The sequence below is a fragment of the Gouania willdenowi genome, chromosome 1 (assembly GCF_900634775.1).
Source record: "Gouania willdenowi chromosome 1, fGouWil2.1, whole genome shotgun sequence".
NCBI lineage: Eukaryota > Metazoa > Chordata > Actinopteri > Blenniiformes > Gobiesocidae > Gouania > Gouania willdenowi.
This window is the reverse complement of record NC_041044.1, coordinates 28514646-28532129: the sequence shown is the minus strand read 5'-3', so window position 1 is coordinate 28532129 and position 17484 is coordinate 28514646. Positions and strand designations below refer to the sequence as shown.

The 17484-nt window shown below is 36.1% G+C and overlaps 1 protein-coding gene across 1 annotated transcript in view; it reads right to left on the bottom strand.

Moving 5' to 3' along the window:
* ank2a (ankyrin 2a, neuronal) overlaps nt 1-16011 on the bottom strand; it is a 36813-nt gene extending 20802 nt beyond the window's left edge. Inside the window, exon 1 of the mRNA XM_028439259.1 lies at nt 15675-16011. Within this exon, the coding sequence (XP_028295060.1) occupies nt 15675-15803 (129 nt within the window). The 5' untranslated portion in view covers nt 15804-16011. The remainder of the gene's footprint in view (nt 1-15674) is intronic.
* Between the last annotated feature and the right edge of the window lie 1473 nt (nt 16012-17484).

Genomic DNA, 17484 nt, shown 5'->3' with positions numbered 1-17484 from the left:
AGATAAATCCATAGTGTAGGCCTCATTGAAAGTTTGTTTTCATCTTCACTGTAAATCTCCATTTGTTTGGATCTTTGCGTATCGCATTGTGGGTTGTGAAGTCATGCAGACGGTTGCAGGGATATGTTTTTATTTCATTCTGATATACCAAGAACAAACTAGGACAAATATAGAGTAAAAAAAATCACTGTCCTCCTTGTCTGGTGAAAAAAACTAAAAGAAAACACAGCAAGAATGAAAGAAAAACACTTCTATGCATTCATTTACGAGACTCCACATCCAGCAATGCAATCTGCAAACATTTCTGAACATACAATAAGACAGTAATAAATAAATATGAGAGTAAAAACAGTGGAGTGGCAATTTTTTTTTAAGTAAATGATGTTTGAGTCATTGATCTATGAGACATACATTATGATTTTATCTAATAAAAATGATCATGCGATAGATTTAAATTAACATTGACATATGACTTAAAGTGATGAAAGTAGTGAAAGAAAAGCTATTTCAAAGCTTTAATTTTCTAATGTCAACAACAATAACAGTTTTTGATGCACGCATAAATAAATAACATTATTACACACAGGAAACACTAAATGGCCCGGTGTCAGATTTCACGTGCTGTCACAGACTCACAGAAGCTTTCCAGAAGTGATTAGGGCGGGGGTGAGCAATTCATTCATCGGTTTGCACTGTGTTTACGACACAACTGATCACGGACGGGATTGACTGAGGACTAGCTGTAATCTGCAGCAGCACCAGCAGCAGATGACAGCTGTGTGCAGTGATGAACAAAATTGTGCAAAGAAATCAAATTAAAACAATGAAGAAAGTGATTAAAGATATTCCTTTCCTTTCGTACTGTCATGAAGTGCATGAACATAAGTTTTAATTATTTCAAGACAAAACCCTGCTTCAACTTTAACCGTTAAGATTGGACAGACATAACACAGCCATGCTGTTGTATTAGAACACAGTTTAATGTTTAATTCATATGGTATGAGAATTCACCAGCAACTGTCGCTTGTTACTTTACTTCAATCAGCAAATTTTGCTCCATATTAAAGTTTCTCATTAGATAGTCCTCCTTTGAAGAACCTGTCATCTGTCACATAGAAATATAGGTACTTTGTTTTATCCTCCATGCTATACAATAACAATAAAAACATTGATTAAATGAGGAGTTCCAAGTTACCAAGTTAATAACATGTTAAAATGTCCATTACAAGGGTATATTATTCTGATGAAGCATGTGATAAGCAGAATGTATGACACAATTACCTGTCGTTTTCGCTCCGCTTTCTCCCTCTGTCGCCTCCTCCTCTCCCTAGCTTTCTGTAGCGCTCTGTATTCTGGATGTTGCTCAAGCTCACGAGCTTTCTTCAGATGAGCAGCAGCGTGAGCCATAATTTCTTCCTATCTCTTGAAAAATTTTGTCTCCAAAAACGTTTCATTTAGCTTACATTCAACTATTTAATTGCTTCAAACTTTGATAAAAATTGTTATGAATGGATTACGGTTGAAAGTGTTTGTTGATTGTTTGGATATAAAAATATTTTTAGGTTCCAGCAAACATTTTTGAAACTGAAAAAACCATAAAAAAAACTCCTAGGTCATCTAAATACCATAAGGCAAAAACTGGTATTTTACACTGCAGAACTGTTTTCAATTATATACATTCCTATGATAAAAATGATCCATTTGCTGTCGTGCGGCGAGCAAGAAAAATTAATCCTGGTGACTGAAAAGGGCTGCTGAATGATGAGGGTGAATCCAGTGCAACAGCCCATAGCACATCCCAGCACAAGCACAAATACACACACAAGGAATGACCCAGTCCAGATGTGTATCAAAACCCTATTGCATGTCAACAGATGTGGATACAAAATGCCTGTGTGTGTGTGTGTGTGTGTGTGTGCATGCAAACAAATGTTAATGCTCAGTGTGAATGGGTAACAGCACCACCAATGTGTTTATTGTGTAAGGGATTTAGAGAGGATGCATGCCAACAACCAGCTGACAGCAGTCCCTGCAACTCCATCCATCCATCCATCCATCATCCAACTGAACAGTTTTGTTGACTAAATTCATGGAATTTACATGATGTTAGGTTTTAGGAAGAAACCCATTCACCTGCACAAGCAAAAAAAAAAAAGACAATCAAACAGGCCTAATAATAATATGTACAAATGACCTGATAGATCTAATGTTTTAAAAAAACAATTGAAATTGATTAAAATGCAGTTTGTTTTTCTTTAGTTCCAATCATTTTAATGTTTGAATTACTTTTTTGGCTGTGTTTGAAAAGAAATGAAACTTACGAGTGCCTTATGAGTCTATGAGAATAGAGCAGAATAGAATAGAATGTAGTGTCATTAAAGACAAGGTATAACAAAATTAAAGACAGCAATCGTGGTGCAAGATACACAGAAAAATTAAAAGAAAGATAGATACTGTAAGTGTATTTACAATGGTGGGGCACTAAGACGATAAATAAAAATAAACAAATAAACAGAACAACGAGGATAAATGTATTTCACAGTTACAAATTGGGGTTGGCAATCGCAAATCAATACATTTCAGCCACTGTAGAGCGAAAAACAAACTCTACCTTTAAAAAAAACATTTTGGCACTATCAAATGAATGGATTATTATACACACGCTTAAAATTGTGCAGTTCGATAAGAGAAAGATGAAAAAGAATGATAAAAAAAAAAATAGATTAACTTGAGAATAAACTTCCTTCAATGAGCCAGCAGAGAAGGTAGGTCTCATTACAAGGAGTAAGTGATGACCAGTGAGCTCATATCACCTGTACTCAGTCCAGTCACCTGAATGTTATGTGCTCCCTCCTCCTGCAAAGGGTCAAAGAGTGGGACATGCTGAATCTTAGCTGCACTACACCCTCACCACTGCAGGCTGATGAGCCATTATTTGACAGGTCCTTCATCGTCCTCCATCAATAAGACGACAAGGTTCCTCTCTATCAGTGCGGCTAATGTCAGTGGTTTGTAATTTCAGCACTGGGGAAGGGGAAGCTATCTCACACCTCTATTTCTGTTCACACATTCTCCTTCTGAGATTTTACAACAGCCATACAACATTAACAACATTTCTTTGATGGTTTCTTCATGAATGAGATAAACCTGCTGCGTCACACCACGCTCCAACACCGTTTTTTAAAGGCTAAACTCTGCTACTTTGAACCAAAGTACTCTATTTAAATCCAGGGCAATCCTGCAGCTGGAGGGAATACAGAATTGATGTAATCTACATCTCTAACACCACCTGCTGGTGACAGGGAGAAAAGGTCATCTGAAATTTCCTAGAGTAACATAGCCAATAAATAATCGCCGTCAAACCTAGTTTCAGAAAAGGCCATATGAGGAACTACATGCAAAATCATAGGTTACTAAAAAAATAGAAAAACATACCTATAAAACATACACAAACTTACTTTTTCATTTTAATTAGCTAAAAATATCTTAAACCATACTTTTGTGCACAAAATTAACTCAAAAGTCAAACTACATTTATTCCTTCTACCAACTACTGCACATACAAGATAAGTCTGTTGTTCCATGTTATGCATTTTTACACCAGTAAATTATTTAAGAACATGTGTTTGTGTCCATTCTATAAAACCTGTATGAAGTGGCTTAAACACATTACATATTACACACTGCAACCATGCTAATGGGCACTACAAAATAAACCGAACAGAAACAATTGACTATTATTGATCAACATGTAAGATGATCCTGAAACTGTATGCAGCATTAATACTGTATGTAGTATTAATGCTGCATTTGTTCAGTGTCCGTGTATCAGCAAATGCCGATAAGTAACCTCCATCGATCATCGATCACACATAGAAGCTAATGAGGAACCCAACGAAAACAGAGTTTTCGTGTGTGTGTGTGTGTGGGTCCATTAAGGAGTCCGATTACATTGAAAGGTGCTGATGCGAGGCGATATTTCTGTTTAGTGGGTCCGGGGGGGGGGGGGGGGATATTTCATGGATCCAAAAGCTTTTATTTGACCCATTAGGGCAGAATTATAGGCAAATGCCGCACCAGCACATGTATCCCAGCATGTGTCGGCTCAATAGGAGGGAGCATTTGCATCCAAATTGGGTGTATTCAAGCACTCAATCATTACAATACAACATTGTGTACGAAAATTAACACGTGCAGTGGAGATGAAATTATGTAATCCCATCAAAGTTCAATAACTTTTGCATTCAAGTATTATGTAAAACATTTTCCAAAAATATAAAGTAAAAATAAATTAAAAAAACAACTGTTAAACATATTTGGTAGACTGCACAAAAGTTGAAGTAAAACACGCACAATGAAATAGCTGAAACAGCATATGCCTATTAGGCTGCTGAATGCTATTAGAGCAGAAGTAAAATGCTGACTAGTGAGGTACCATACTTTCAACGATGAGTGTCATGTCGCTAATATAATGCAGGAATATCTAATGGAGGAAGATCTTTCCACTGGAAATACTTCTTGACTTCTTAAAGCTCCTAAATGTTTCATGAACCAAATGTTTAACCCCTTTTATTTCATATGTAATACAGTACGTGCACTAAGTTATGATAGACAGAAATAGGATCGTGAAGAGGATAAGCAATTTAGGAAATTCTTTATTCATCCATTTTATATGAAGTACATAATAACAAATGTGTCATGTTGGATTAAATTCAGTTGGGATTAATAAAGTATGTACAGATATGTTTAAAATTTCATACATTATTTAAACACATTTTCTATTTGAAATAAACTCCATTGGACTATGGTACAGTATAAAATAATACAGCTAGTTGACAGTAGTCTAGTAAGATGCTACTATTTGAAACCATTAAAGCTTGACAATTAATATTTAACATCACAGTGAAGTTTATAAATGCACTAACACACTCCTACAGAAGCAATGTTCATTCCGAAACATTAATACAGGGAGTGGTAATAACCTAATAGATTTTACAGAGCAGAGAAATGGACAAGCTTATAGATATTATTTGAATTATTTAAATGTCATGTCAATGTTAATTTTCCAGCTTCCTTTACAGCTGCAGAAAGGTCATAGCAATAAAGTGCTGAGTCATAACCCCGCCCTCTGAATGCAGTCTGATTCTAGTAAAACCAAATCACAGAAACTAAAATCTAATAGAAACAGGCATGAGCATATCAACCCAGAAAAGGACCACACCCAGATTTTACCGTAATACACAGAAAAATGACAGTACTCTGCGTGCTAGGTCACCCAGAGATGAAAAAGAAGAAAAAGATAAAAAATATTGACAGAGTCAGACATTGTTTACTGATATACAGTACGTCCTGGGAAAGGGAAGAAGACACATTGTTACAGACGTAGTAAAAGGTTTGTTTTCACATAGAACAAACCCTTCATATCCTATAATAGAGCAACATTTTTGAACAATTCTTACTGTACAACAAGCACCGCAGACAGCAGGACTACGTTAACTGACTCCCAGAAGCTGAAAGGTTTTGCTACATGAGAGCTTGGTTTTTCACTTTCGGTTTTCTGAACATCCTGTGAGCCTTGCACGTTTAGCCAGAAATACTCTGTGAGCCAAAGCTTTAGCCGTTCCTTTTTTACTTCCTGTAACTGCCTTCAGATTACTGTAACAACACACAAATCAGCTACAGGGTAAACGCAACGCAACCTCAGTCAAATCCACTGATTTTCTAGAATAAATGTCAAGTGAAAAAAGTCTCAATAACGGGCAAATGGCTATAAAATAATTTATGGCAATCCCCTTTATTTCTCTTTGAAGTGCTGGCCAAGGCCCCGGAGAATACAAGACGTCAGCCGAGCTTTCTCTTAATTAGATGAAAGAGAGGTCAGGACACAACCAGTTCATTGCACTGTTGTTGGTGGTGGTCTTAAATCACAGCTTTCAATGACTAGTAACATCCATCTTCCAGAAAGAAATTGAGCAGTTTATCTACCTTATATGTAGATGTTTGGAAAAGCTACTAGTTCAGGACTATTGACCTCATTTTTCACATCACCGTATGTATAATGTACATGCTCATTGTCCCACGTTATATTGGGCAGACAGCAGCGTGAATTGTATTCAATTGTATAATATTGTTGTGTTTAAGGTTAAAATGTAAGTAACCCATAGATTAATACTGTTGATTTTAATGTTATTTATTTTTAAAATGTCAAATGCGCTATACAAATAAATTTGCCTTGCCTTGCCTAATAATATATAATATACAGTACCTGCTGTTGCTGACTTGTTGATTTGTTGGTGTCACTTAATCAAGCCTTTATTTACAGTATACTGTATTCTACACTAAAAGTTAAGTAATAATGTATGTATGGTTTGCACTGATATTGCATTGGATTGATATCGGTATTGGCCAATACTCAAAACATCATGATCGGTATCATATCAGAAGTAAAAAAAAAAGAAAGTTGTTTCGGGACACCCATATTACTTACTGTATAGCTGGTGTTGTGCAACCTTCACTAAGCCTCAAAAGACAAAGGCAAAAACAAATTCCTTCCAGATATAATGAATCATGGACAATGAAGAGTGTGAGCTAAAATTTTTGGTGGTAAATAATCACAACAGATTGCTGAGTGTTCCTGTCAGATTGTGAGTGATGAAGACAGAAATCTCAGGGCAGACATTTAGTCGTAGAAAGATAATATTTAACAGTGTGAGTGAGGAAGTCAAACTGCAGTTGGTGCATTACACAACTCAAATAATCATTTATGTCATTTAAGTTTTGATAAATAAAAAAATTAATGTCCGTAACTCTTATAAAAGTGACTTTTTGTCATATTTGCTAAAGCTGTCACTATGCAAGGACAGCTTTACATCAAACTAGTAGTTTGTGTGAAAAAAAAAACAGACTCATTGACAGGCTGCTCCTACAGCCTTTGGCAGATTGCCAGAATGCACCGCGACCGAGCAAAAAGAACCAATCAGAGCCAGGATTGTGTTTGATGGACTGTCTGACAGCTGTTGCTCACAGCCCCCGCCCCTTTCCGGTGGCTGGAGCGCCGTCTTTTTTACAGTGTATGGTCTGGAGGAGTAGAAGATGGAATTGGCGACTTTTCTGCTTGAAAGGTAATTACTGCTGCTTGATTTACATTATGTTTGATTTGTAATTGTTACACTAGAACTCTGTAGTGCACGTGTTGTTTGTTTGTGTGCGCGCTGCCATCACTGCAGCCTCTGTGTGGGCTGCTGTGAGTGACAGTGTTGTTGCTGCTGCTGATAAGATTGGTGTGTACACTTCCGCTGTGGCCATTTTGCATTCGTGTTGTGACCTTTTTGCATTTGTGTTCGTTTCTGTAAATGCATTCACCTGACACTTCCCAGCCACCGGGTTTCCGCAACGGAAGTGTTTCCGACGGACCGGTATTACAGACAGACACGTTTCTGGCGAATGTTTTTAATCCGCCAGAACAGAGAAGAACAAAAAAAAGATATCGAAACACGTATGAAAGTAAGTGAAAGTTGTTTAGGATACTCTTATATTTTTCATATCAGGCTATCATATCATAATGCCGGTCCGTTGCGGATACACTTCCGTTGTGGCCATTTTGCATTCGTGTTGTGACCTTTTTGCATTTGTGTTCGTTTCTGTAAATGCATTCACTTGACACTTCCCAGCCACCGTACAAATAAGCTTTGAAGTGTTTATCATTTTAAAAAACTTTACTAACTCAACATCTACATAGAGAGGCAGAATGGAGAAAATGGAGAGATGAATACCATCAAAATGGAAAAGTGAGAGTAAGAGAACGAGCACATCTAGATGTTTGAGCAGTTTCTCAGAAGTCCATTGATCACAGCCGCTCCATCAACTTTCTCCCCCTCTTCCTTTTCCCCACTGACAGGAACTGCATTATGAGGCAGTAATAAATAATTAACATTACATTGACTCACATTGCCCAGTCTAAAAATGCCCATCATTTCAGAGGCCAAGAGCTGTAAACCTATATTTTAGCCATATGTCAATCTCTCAGTCAAGTTTTCTCAGCCTTTTTTGTATATTAGCCACCATCTACCTACCTTTAGGGATGGGAATTGATAAGAATTTAGTGATTCCGACTCCATTATCAATACTGCTTATTGATTCGATTCCTTACCGATTCTCATTGGGTGAGGGAATTAAATAATACAAATGGATTTGTTTGCTTTAACTCTTTATTATATTGTCTTTGTATCTTTAATTTCCTGCAGGGCTATCAGCTCTCTTTTAATCCACCAGGTTGTTTTCACTGGATAATAATATATACAAAAGCGCTATATAAAATTGATGAATTATTATTATTATTATTATTATTACAACATGGCACATTTTGGCTACAAACATTTGAGAATATTTACAGTGCTCCTTTTGAACTGCAACCACTTGATCCAAAACTAATTCAGACATAAAACAAATAATTATTCTGTAAAAAAGAACATATTAACCAAAAGCACAGCTGCACTTATTGTTATGTATTTAAAAAGTAAAGCATTAATTTAGCCATTGTTTACATTTCTATAAATGGACCTTCAGAGACGGCGTCGCCGTTGTCACATGTGGCATCATCATTCGTGTATGTGAACGTGTGAAAGAGCAAACTAAAGACAACGATCAGTACCGGTCCGTCTCCCATGTCTCATTACTTTTTCTGAGGACATAAACTGGCAACGAGGTGTGTGTTCTTGTGGAAGTTTGTTGTTTTTAGAAGAAAAGTCCTCGCAAGAAGCAACTTTTGCACGAGAGTACAGAACCCGGAAGTGACTAGCGTAGCAACAGAGATGCTACAAACACAGCCCAGAGGACAGAGCTGCTGCGGGTGGAGGACGTGAATTCTCTGCAGTGGACAGTACACAACTATATGGTGGAAGGAGCTTCACTTGGTGCTAGCATAAACACAATATACAGGACCTGGAGGAGTTTAGTGTTACATATTTGCAACATAAGAGGAACCGATAAGCGGAATTGACAGACAAGCAAACAAACGATTCCTAGGAACTGGATTACTGGGAGCCGGTTCTCAGAAAGAACCGGTTTTTGATTCCCATCCCTAACTACCTTGATAAAAAAAATAAATACAGCACTTATGAACTTTGACACATTAAAGTGAAGACATCGCTGCTACAGAGTCTCGTATGCACCCAAATATAGCCATGCCGTTTCTCTATATGGGTTCTGGATCTGGAGCAAGTATGCCAATGATCTTCACCTCCCCCCTATCACTTTTACAATGTGTGGAAACTCATATGAATCACTGTTGCTTCTAGATTGCATCAGAGCTCATCAGCAAAGTGAGCCCCTTGATATTTTGAGGCTCATTTTTAAACTGGAGGGGAAAAAACACAAACCAGGATCTTATTTGTTTTACTCAAAAAAAAAAAAACTTTGTTTGTGAAAATCTCCAACATGCTGACTTCACTTGTTTGGTTTCTAGAAAACAACATTAATTTAATCAATATCCTAACAGGGCAGGTGAGTGGGGCCTCCATCTTGGTCAAAGCTCTGTTATTAAACAAATATATATATATATATATATATATATATGTATAAGCATATTTTACGATCATAACACCAACATTTTTGATTGAATGTGTGCATTATAGAATCCACTGTTTCATTTCAGCAAACATAAATGGGGACAGTATAAATACATTCCACATGCTGCTGAGTCATGTTTATAACAAAAATGGATGTGGAACATTCCTGGATAATGCAGGCTTGCTTTTTACTGCACAAAGTGTACAAAAACCATTTAGTTTACATCAATAGATTTTCACAAGTTGTTAGTTTGCTCAAAGTATTTACTGTAAAATGAGTGAAAAGTAGAACTCCAGGGTGGATTTAATGACCTTTTTTTCTTATGAATACCAAAATGTATGAACACAACATTATACACCTGCACCTGTCCGCTGCTTATAATGCATTGGTGAACTGTGCTCCTTTGTGGGTGTTTGTTGATGTAGCTGTTATGAAGTAATGTAATAAAGGCCGGGGCTCTATTAGGACTCTTTCCTGCAACGCCCCATCGTTCCCATGAAGATAATGAGAGGCAGACAGATAGACAGGCAAATGCAGAAGAGATCAGAGAGGTGGATAGAGAAACTAAATAAAACTGGATGGTTGAAAATGTGAAAGGCTACTAGGGGTGGGAACCTCTGGGAACCTCACGTTACGTTACACAATACAAAACTCACAGCAACGATTATCTCACGATACGACGATACTGTGATTATCGATATATTGGTCAAAAATCAATCTACAATAATCTATGACATAACAAGAAAAAAAAAGATAAAGGTTTTTATTTTTTATCTGATATTTCTTTTATATCTATGAACAGTTACACTATTTTATTGCAACATTTCTGTAAATAAGTGTCAACATACCAATGTAAATGAATATGTATCTCCAATAGTGCTTTCTGTAAACCAGTATAGTGCAATATTATTATTATAGTAAACAATATATTGGTTCCTTCAACAAACAGTGACAACATTTCTGTGAAGACCTACCTGCACATTTTAGTGAAAAAGCAGAAAAAGTTTTGAAAATAGTAAAATAAATATATATATAAGTATTATTATTTTTAAAATTGATACTTAGCTTGAGCATATCGATAATTAATTGCTCGAAAAAATATCGCAATATATCGCCGTATCGAGATATTGTCGACTGTGTAATCTGACCTCCTGCAACATCAGGACTATAATGTGGTGTTCAATAAGAAGGAGGGTGGGGCAAATGAGCAGCCAGGGGACAGGGAAAACTGTACAAATGTAAATACCTTCATCTTTACCATCTATGATTAACACTGCTGCACATAAAAAGAGATTTGGAAATGTTTGAACACCTTCTTCAACCTATTTTCTGAGCTAGACTTAAAATCTTATCCATTATGATCTTTGTAAACTGAGCTCTTAAGTCTCCACCTTTTAGCCAGCTCAATGACTGGCATTTACAGTGAGCTGAATTATTATGATGCAGTCTATGCAGACTTCAGAGAGAGAGGAGAGCTAGGACTGCAGAAAGCAATCATTCAGCACTAGCCCAGAGCAGCGTGAAAATAAATAGTGACACAAGTCCAGCGCAGTAGGCCAAGGAACAGGGATACACAGCCACTCGGATACAAAAAAGCTATATTTCTCCCCAAGACAATCATACAAGAAACACGCAGTATTTTTAGATTTCTAAGGCTGATTTGCACATGATTGCAGTATCCTCTGTGGTCTTTTTCTTTCTTAATCTCAGCCTTGCTCATGTGAAAATGCAGCAAAAAATTTAATGGATTGAATTACAAACTGTTAGTCAATACTTCTATTCTAATAAAAGACCTGAAGAGCCTCCAAAACAACAAAGCTAAACGTAAATCTCCTAACTTCATGTTTGGGAAAAATGCCTATTTATGATGTTGTAAAACAATAGTCTCGCTATCATTAAAAGAGTCTGTTTATGGTGTCTATGATCTATATTGATTCGTCTACAACTACATGACAGCATATGCACCAGAAACAGTAAAATATGATACATAGACATACTATAATAATTAACTATACACAATAATTATTGGCCTTATAATGTAGAGGCTAATAATAATAATAATTTGTATTTGGTTGATAAGACAGTTTGACCCGATACACTGTAAACCCCCATGTTCAAAGTAATGAAATAGATTAAGTAGTTTATAATCAAAGTTATAGAAAATGTTCTGCTAACTTAATTATGTCAAGTTCAGTAACTTTAACTAATAATTTTGGAGTAAATGGAACTACATTTGTTTAAAATTAAGCATAACTTAAAAACACAACTTAATAGAATTAAGTAATTACATGCTAAGAATGATATGGTGGATTATTTAGAAGAAAAAAAACTTAATTCATATAGCACTTTAATTCAACTGGTATCAAAAAGTACAAGTAGCCAGTCAACCAACAGTTTTAGTTCTGAAAAATTTGGACATTAATCAATTTAAAAAAAATTTGAGGCAATCGATTGCCTCCATTTTTTTTTAGTTCTGGTAACTTATTTGGGTTTACAGTGTAACACAGCCTCCATTTACACTTTGTTTGGTGATGAACTAGAGGTTAATATAAGACAGACAGATGAGGTGGAAACAGGAATAAGACTTAAAAGTATATTTAATAATAAAACTGAAAAGGCAAAAACAAGTCCATTGAAGTACAAAGTAATAATAAAATCCCACATAGTACAAACTCAATAATCCAATAAGGTGCAAAATAACAAAGCCCATAAACCAAAGAAAAATCAAAAGACCACAACAGAAACAACTAGAAAAGCAGACATGAGGAAAAATCTGAGAGCTCAAAGAAAAAACAGTTAAGACAATCCACCAGTACCAGTAGTCTGACTCCATGCACACCCTCAATAGTGCAAGACAAATAGTGCATGAGGAACACCACAACCCACCAACTAAGTCGTGAAAATACTGACCTTTTAAAATGGGACGCTGTAAATCAACTAAGATGACATTTCTAATCTCAAGCATTATTCCCACATATATAACACAAAACATGTCAGATTCATAGCAGCTAGGAAGTTCCTTCACAGATTGAAACGAGGACAGTACAATGATGTGTAATGCTAATAGAGAACAGGAAAAATAGCTTGATTCATTGCTATTAAACAGCTGCATGTCAAAATTTGCCTTTTTTCATGGTTCATTTGTGCATTTTTAACTTTTACTGTCTTAAATACATCTAGCTATTGTCTTGTCTGGTAACTAAGTGTAGTAAAAAAAAAAATATATATATATATATATTAATATTGTCACGACTTGTGTGTTGTATGTGGTTAGCGATGGGTTTCATTAGGGGTGGGAAAAAAATCGATTTCACAATATACTGTGATTTTTGGGTGCTAATTTTAAATCGTTTTTTTTTTTTTTAATTGATTTAAAAATAAATAAAAAATGTATTTATATATTTTTTGCACTTTATTTTCTTCACACTTTTCAGGTCAGCGTGTTCAGTGACGTAGAGCACATATGCACTATGTATGCACAGGCATTTTATTTTCATATGATCTGTTCAGATCAGTGTTCAAACTGACACACTTACACTTACAGTTGTTACAATGCTTTCAATGTGTTTCACTGGTTATTTGTTGCACTTCATTTTATGATGGCAGTGTGTAACACTGCATTTTCTTTTTTTCAGTGAAAATGTGCAAAAACACTAATAATAAATTGACAAATAGGATGTTTTGAAGCAAATAGTTTTGACTCAATTTGTCCTCTGAATGATCAATATCTTCTGATGAACATATACAGCAACTTGATTTTTCATTCTACGTTTAATTTTGATATTAACTGGGTAGAACGTCACAATATATTGCGATATCGTGATAATATTGTATCGTGACCCAAGTGTCGTGATACATATTGTATTGCAACATCCTTGCCAACACTCACCCCTAGGTTTCATGAAGGTTTCTGTGTTTTTGTGTTTTCTGTTTATTTTCTTAGTTGTGAGTGTTGGTTGGTTAGATTTTGGGGTTTATTTAGGTTATGAGTTTGAATTACATGTTCAGCAGTCTGTCAAATTTTTATTGTGTAGCTATTTTGTTAATGTCTGGTTTTGGATTTCTGTCTGTCTGTGGGTCATGGATTCCCAACACGCCTTGTCTAGTCAGCATGTGTTTGCTGAGTAGTGGTGGAAACCTCACGATACAATATGTGATACAAAGCTCACGATAACGATTATCTCACGATATGACGATACTGGGATTATGAATATATTGGTCAGAAATCAATCTACGATAATCTATGACATAACAAGAAAAAAAAAAGATTAAGTGAAAACATACAATTTTTATTTTATATCTCTGAAAGACAATAAATTGAAAAAGTGTCCTATGAACAGTGACACTATTTTAGTGTAACATCTCTGTAAATAAGTGTCAACAAACCAATGTAAACGAATAAGTATCTCCAATAGTGTAAACAAAAAAATAGTGTCTTTCTTACCAGTGACACCATTGTAGTGCAATATTCCATTAAACAATATATTGGTTCCTTCAACAAACAGTGACAAAATGTCTGTGAAGACCTACCAGAACATTTTAGTGAAAAAGCAGAAAAGATTTTGAAAAAAACCCCCAGAAATTTTAAAAAATCGATACTTTGGCACGAGCATATCGATAATCGATCGTGCAAAAAAATATCGAGATATCGTCACACTCCTAATGCTGAGAGTTATAAGTAGTCTATCTCCCCTTTATTCTCATTTCTGATTCTTTATTTCTTTATTCTGTTTTCTTTATTTCACTTTACAATTGAATGAATTAAAAAAAACAAACACTACTACCTGCCAGCTATAATATCGCCACATCACTTCCTCATCAAAACAGTTACTGTATGATGCATTCATTACCATGTTTTGTGTTGTTTAACATTTTTCCATCAATAACAATGAATTTGTCAACAGATTATAATAGTAAACGTTTCTAAGATTTGTTCTAAGAGTCAATTATTATTTTTTCAAACTAACAGATGTTTTATAAAGACATTTAATTTTCTCCAATGTGACCTGGTGCCTAGAACATTTGACTTTAAATGTTTGATTGATTGAATCACATTTAACAAAATATTTCGATAGATACGCTCACTTATTCATGGACGCACAAACAACTGGCTAAGCAGCATCCATCCTTTGTTGTAATCCATGTAATACAATATAGCGTTCCTCCAAGGATCCGAACTTAAAGGCCCCACCCAAACAGAGCTCAGTGTGTGTGTATTTTCTGTCTGTTCATATCTGTGTGTGTGTGTGTATGCGGCACTAGAGTCCATTACTGAAATCACATTAGCCCCAGAGAGTGCACTGAGACAGGAAACAGCCCTCCAGCATCTCCTGACTCACCTTCTCTGAATACTTATTGTATGACAACATCTGGATGCTTTGAGTGGACCGATGTTAAGTTGTTTACATTGCACTATTACAAAAAACAAAAAATAAATAAATAAATAAAAATAAACAATTATGAAGATCATTTATCACTTTTAAAATAAGTAAACTATTTGGAGGTAGATTGACTTTTCTTTCATCAGATTGATGCAGATGAATTTTTTTGCAGACGACATTGCAATAGATGTGTGTGAATGTGGTGAAAGTAGCATTAAGTGTTGTAATACTAGACATAGGTGGAAAATGGCAGTTTATAATAATGATTCACTGTGATACAGTGGCAGAAAGTATGGGCATTAGTGGTTAGATTGCAATAAATGTAGAATTCAGAACATAATGAACTATAAGCAATAGGCCTGAATCTTGAATCTTAGGGGATGTTGTGTATCCATCTCTATTACTCAGAGCAGCTCCTTCTCATGTGCATAAAGCCTGTTTACAGCTGTTGATGCGGTGATGTTTATGTTGACGGCCTTAGAACTAGCAGTTGGCCTGTAAAGCACGTTTACTATGAGTTTCATTTAAAATATGCAGCATTTTTACCTGCAGAAAAGCATATATCCACAGCAGCTAATTAGAGCTCACTATATGCAACAATGCTGAGAAATCGACTGATGTGTAAAAGCAAGGCAACGCCTGGCTGTCACACCCTCCGTGGCAGCGGTCAGCGCTGCTGCTTCCAGGCGGACTGAGCCACTTAGCGCGGGGGGAGCGAGCACCCACCTGCCGTATGCGGTTCTGGTGCAGCGGTGGAGGTCCGCCCTCCGGGGTCGTGTTGCTCGAGGAGCTGGTTTTCAAGTCACGGTCGGAGCTGCCGCCCCTGGAGTGACTTCCTTCAGGGCTACTTGACATTCCGTCTCGGGCTCGTGCTGCTGTGGTGCGGGAAGGCAGAGTCCTTAGTGCCGGTGGGGTGAGGGGTATGACGGCCTCAGCATCCAAGGGGCTCCGCGGGCTCCAGCATCATTCTGCGTCTGAGGACCAAGCGTGACCAAACAGAGCTCTCATGGATGCTCCCGGTGCGCAGTCATGGCCTGGGCGCATGTGCGTGTGCGTGGACACGTGAGCGCGCCTCGAAACTCCGCAGGATGGGTGCTGCGTTCAGGGGCAATCGGAAAATTTTAAACGCTTCAGTTGAATACAGCTAGGAAATACTGGCAGCAGTCAGGGTTGGGGTCACTTATAATTGTAATCTCGTATTTGATAATTAAATAAAATGATGGCGTACTTATGATTTTATTTGTAATTCAAAAAATATGTTGATGTCGTAATCGTATTTCAAATGTAATTGAGTTCAGATAATTTATTTTGTAATTGTAATTGCCATAAAAAGTCTCTAAACATTGTCACTTATAATTTAACAAATAACTGGGGGACTATGTTACAGTTCTATTAACACTTCTAGACATATGTAGGTAACAATTATTAAAATATGCTTCATATTAAGGTTTCCCACAATTTATCATAAAAATATTAAAACCTATATTTTAGTTGATTAGGTAGCCCATTTCCAATAGATAGGAAACAAATTAGATGACACATTTCAATTAGGGCCCATTATCATAAGAGATGCTAACCGAAAGCTAACACAAGAAGGTTAACTTTTATATTTCAGGCTCAGCAGTTGTGATTAATCATAATTGAACTTTAGTAATTGAGAACCTAATTGTAATTGCCTTTTTGAGGATAAAAATAATTGTAATGTGATTGTAATTGTAATTGGAAAAAATGCTGGGAACTGTAATTATAATTTAATTGTAATTGAACATGGGCAATTGAAAACGTAATTGTAACTGAAAAATGTAATTGACCCCAACCTCGGCAGTAGAACACAATTTGAATGTGGCATTTATTCATCAACATAATGTATATTTAGTTTCTGTTTGATTTATTATCGTTATATGATATGCCCATTTTATTCTGCACCATCTCTTTGGGTTCTATCCCAGCTAATGTCTGATGTTAGATGGGATCCATAATTGTAAACATCTAACTGGGTTTGCTCACAGCGACAAAGTTAATGAAGGCTGACAGAGAAAGGTCGATAACACTGTCTCCAAGACATCAGACAGGCAGTAGAGGGGAACACTTGTCTTTTTGTAAGACATATGACTGTAAGAATTGTTGTTCCATTGCAGATCTTGAATGACAGAGCCTCCTGCTTATGAGCAGACATGTCTCCAAGATTCTGGTCCTCAGAACTACTTTTAATTTAAGTATCGTAACAACACAGATACTGTAATACAATGATTTTTTTTTTCTAAAGACAGTGTTCAGTCTCCCTTATTAGCACCACCTTGAATTATTGTCTATTTAAACAATAGCCAAAAGTAGAACACGTGTCAAACTCATGGCCCTGGGGACAAAACAGGCCCTTTGGAGCATCTAATGCAGCCCATAAGAAAAAGTTTAAAATTACAGAGAAAACATGAATCATTGTGTAAATGAAACTCAACCCTCCCATTGCTTATATGGCATGATTGTAGTAGTTTTTAATAAAAATAAATAAATAAAAATTCTTATAAAATAATTTATT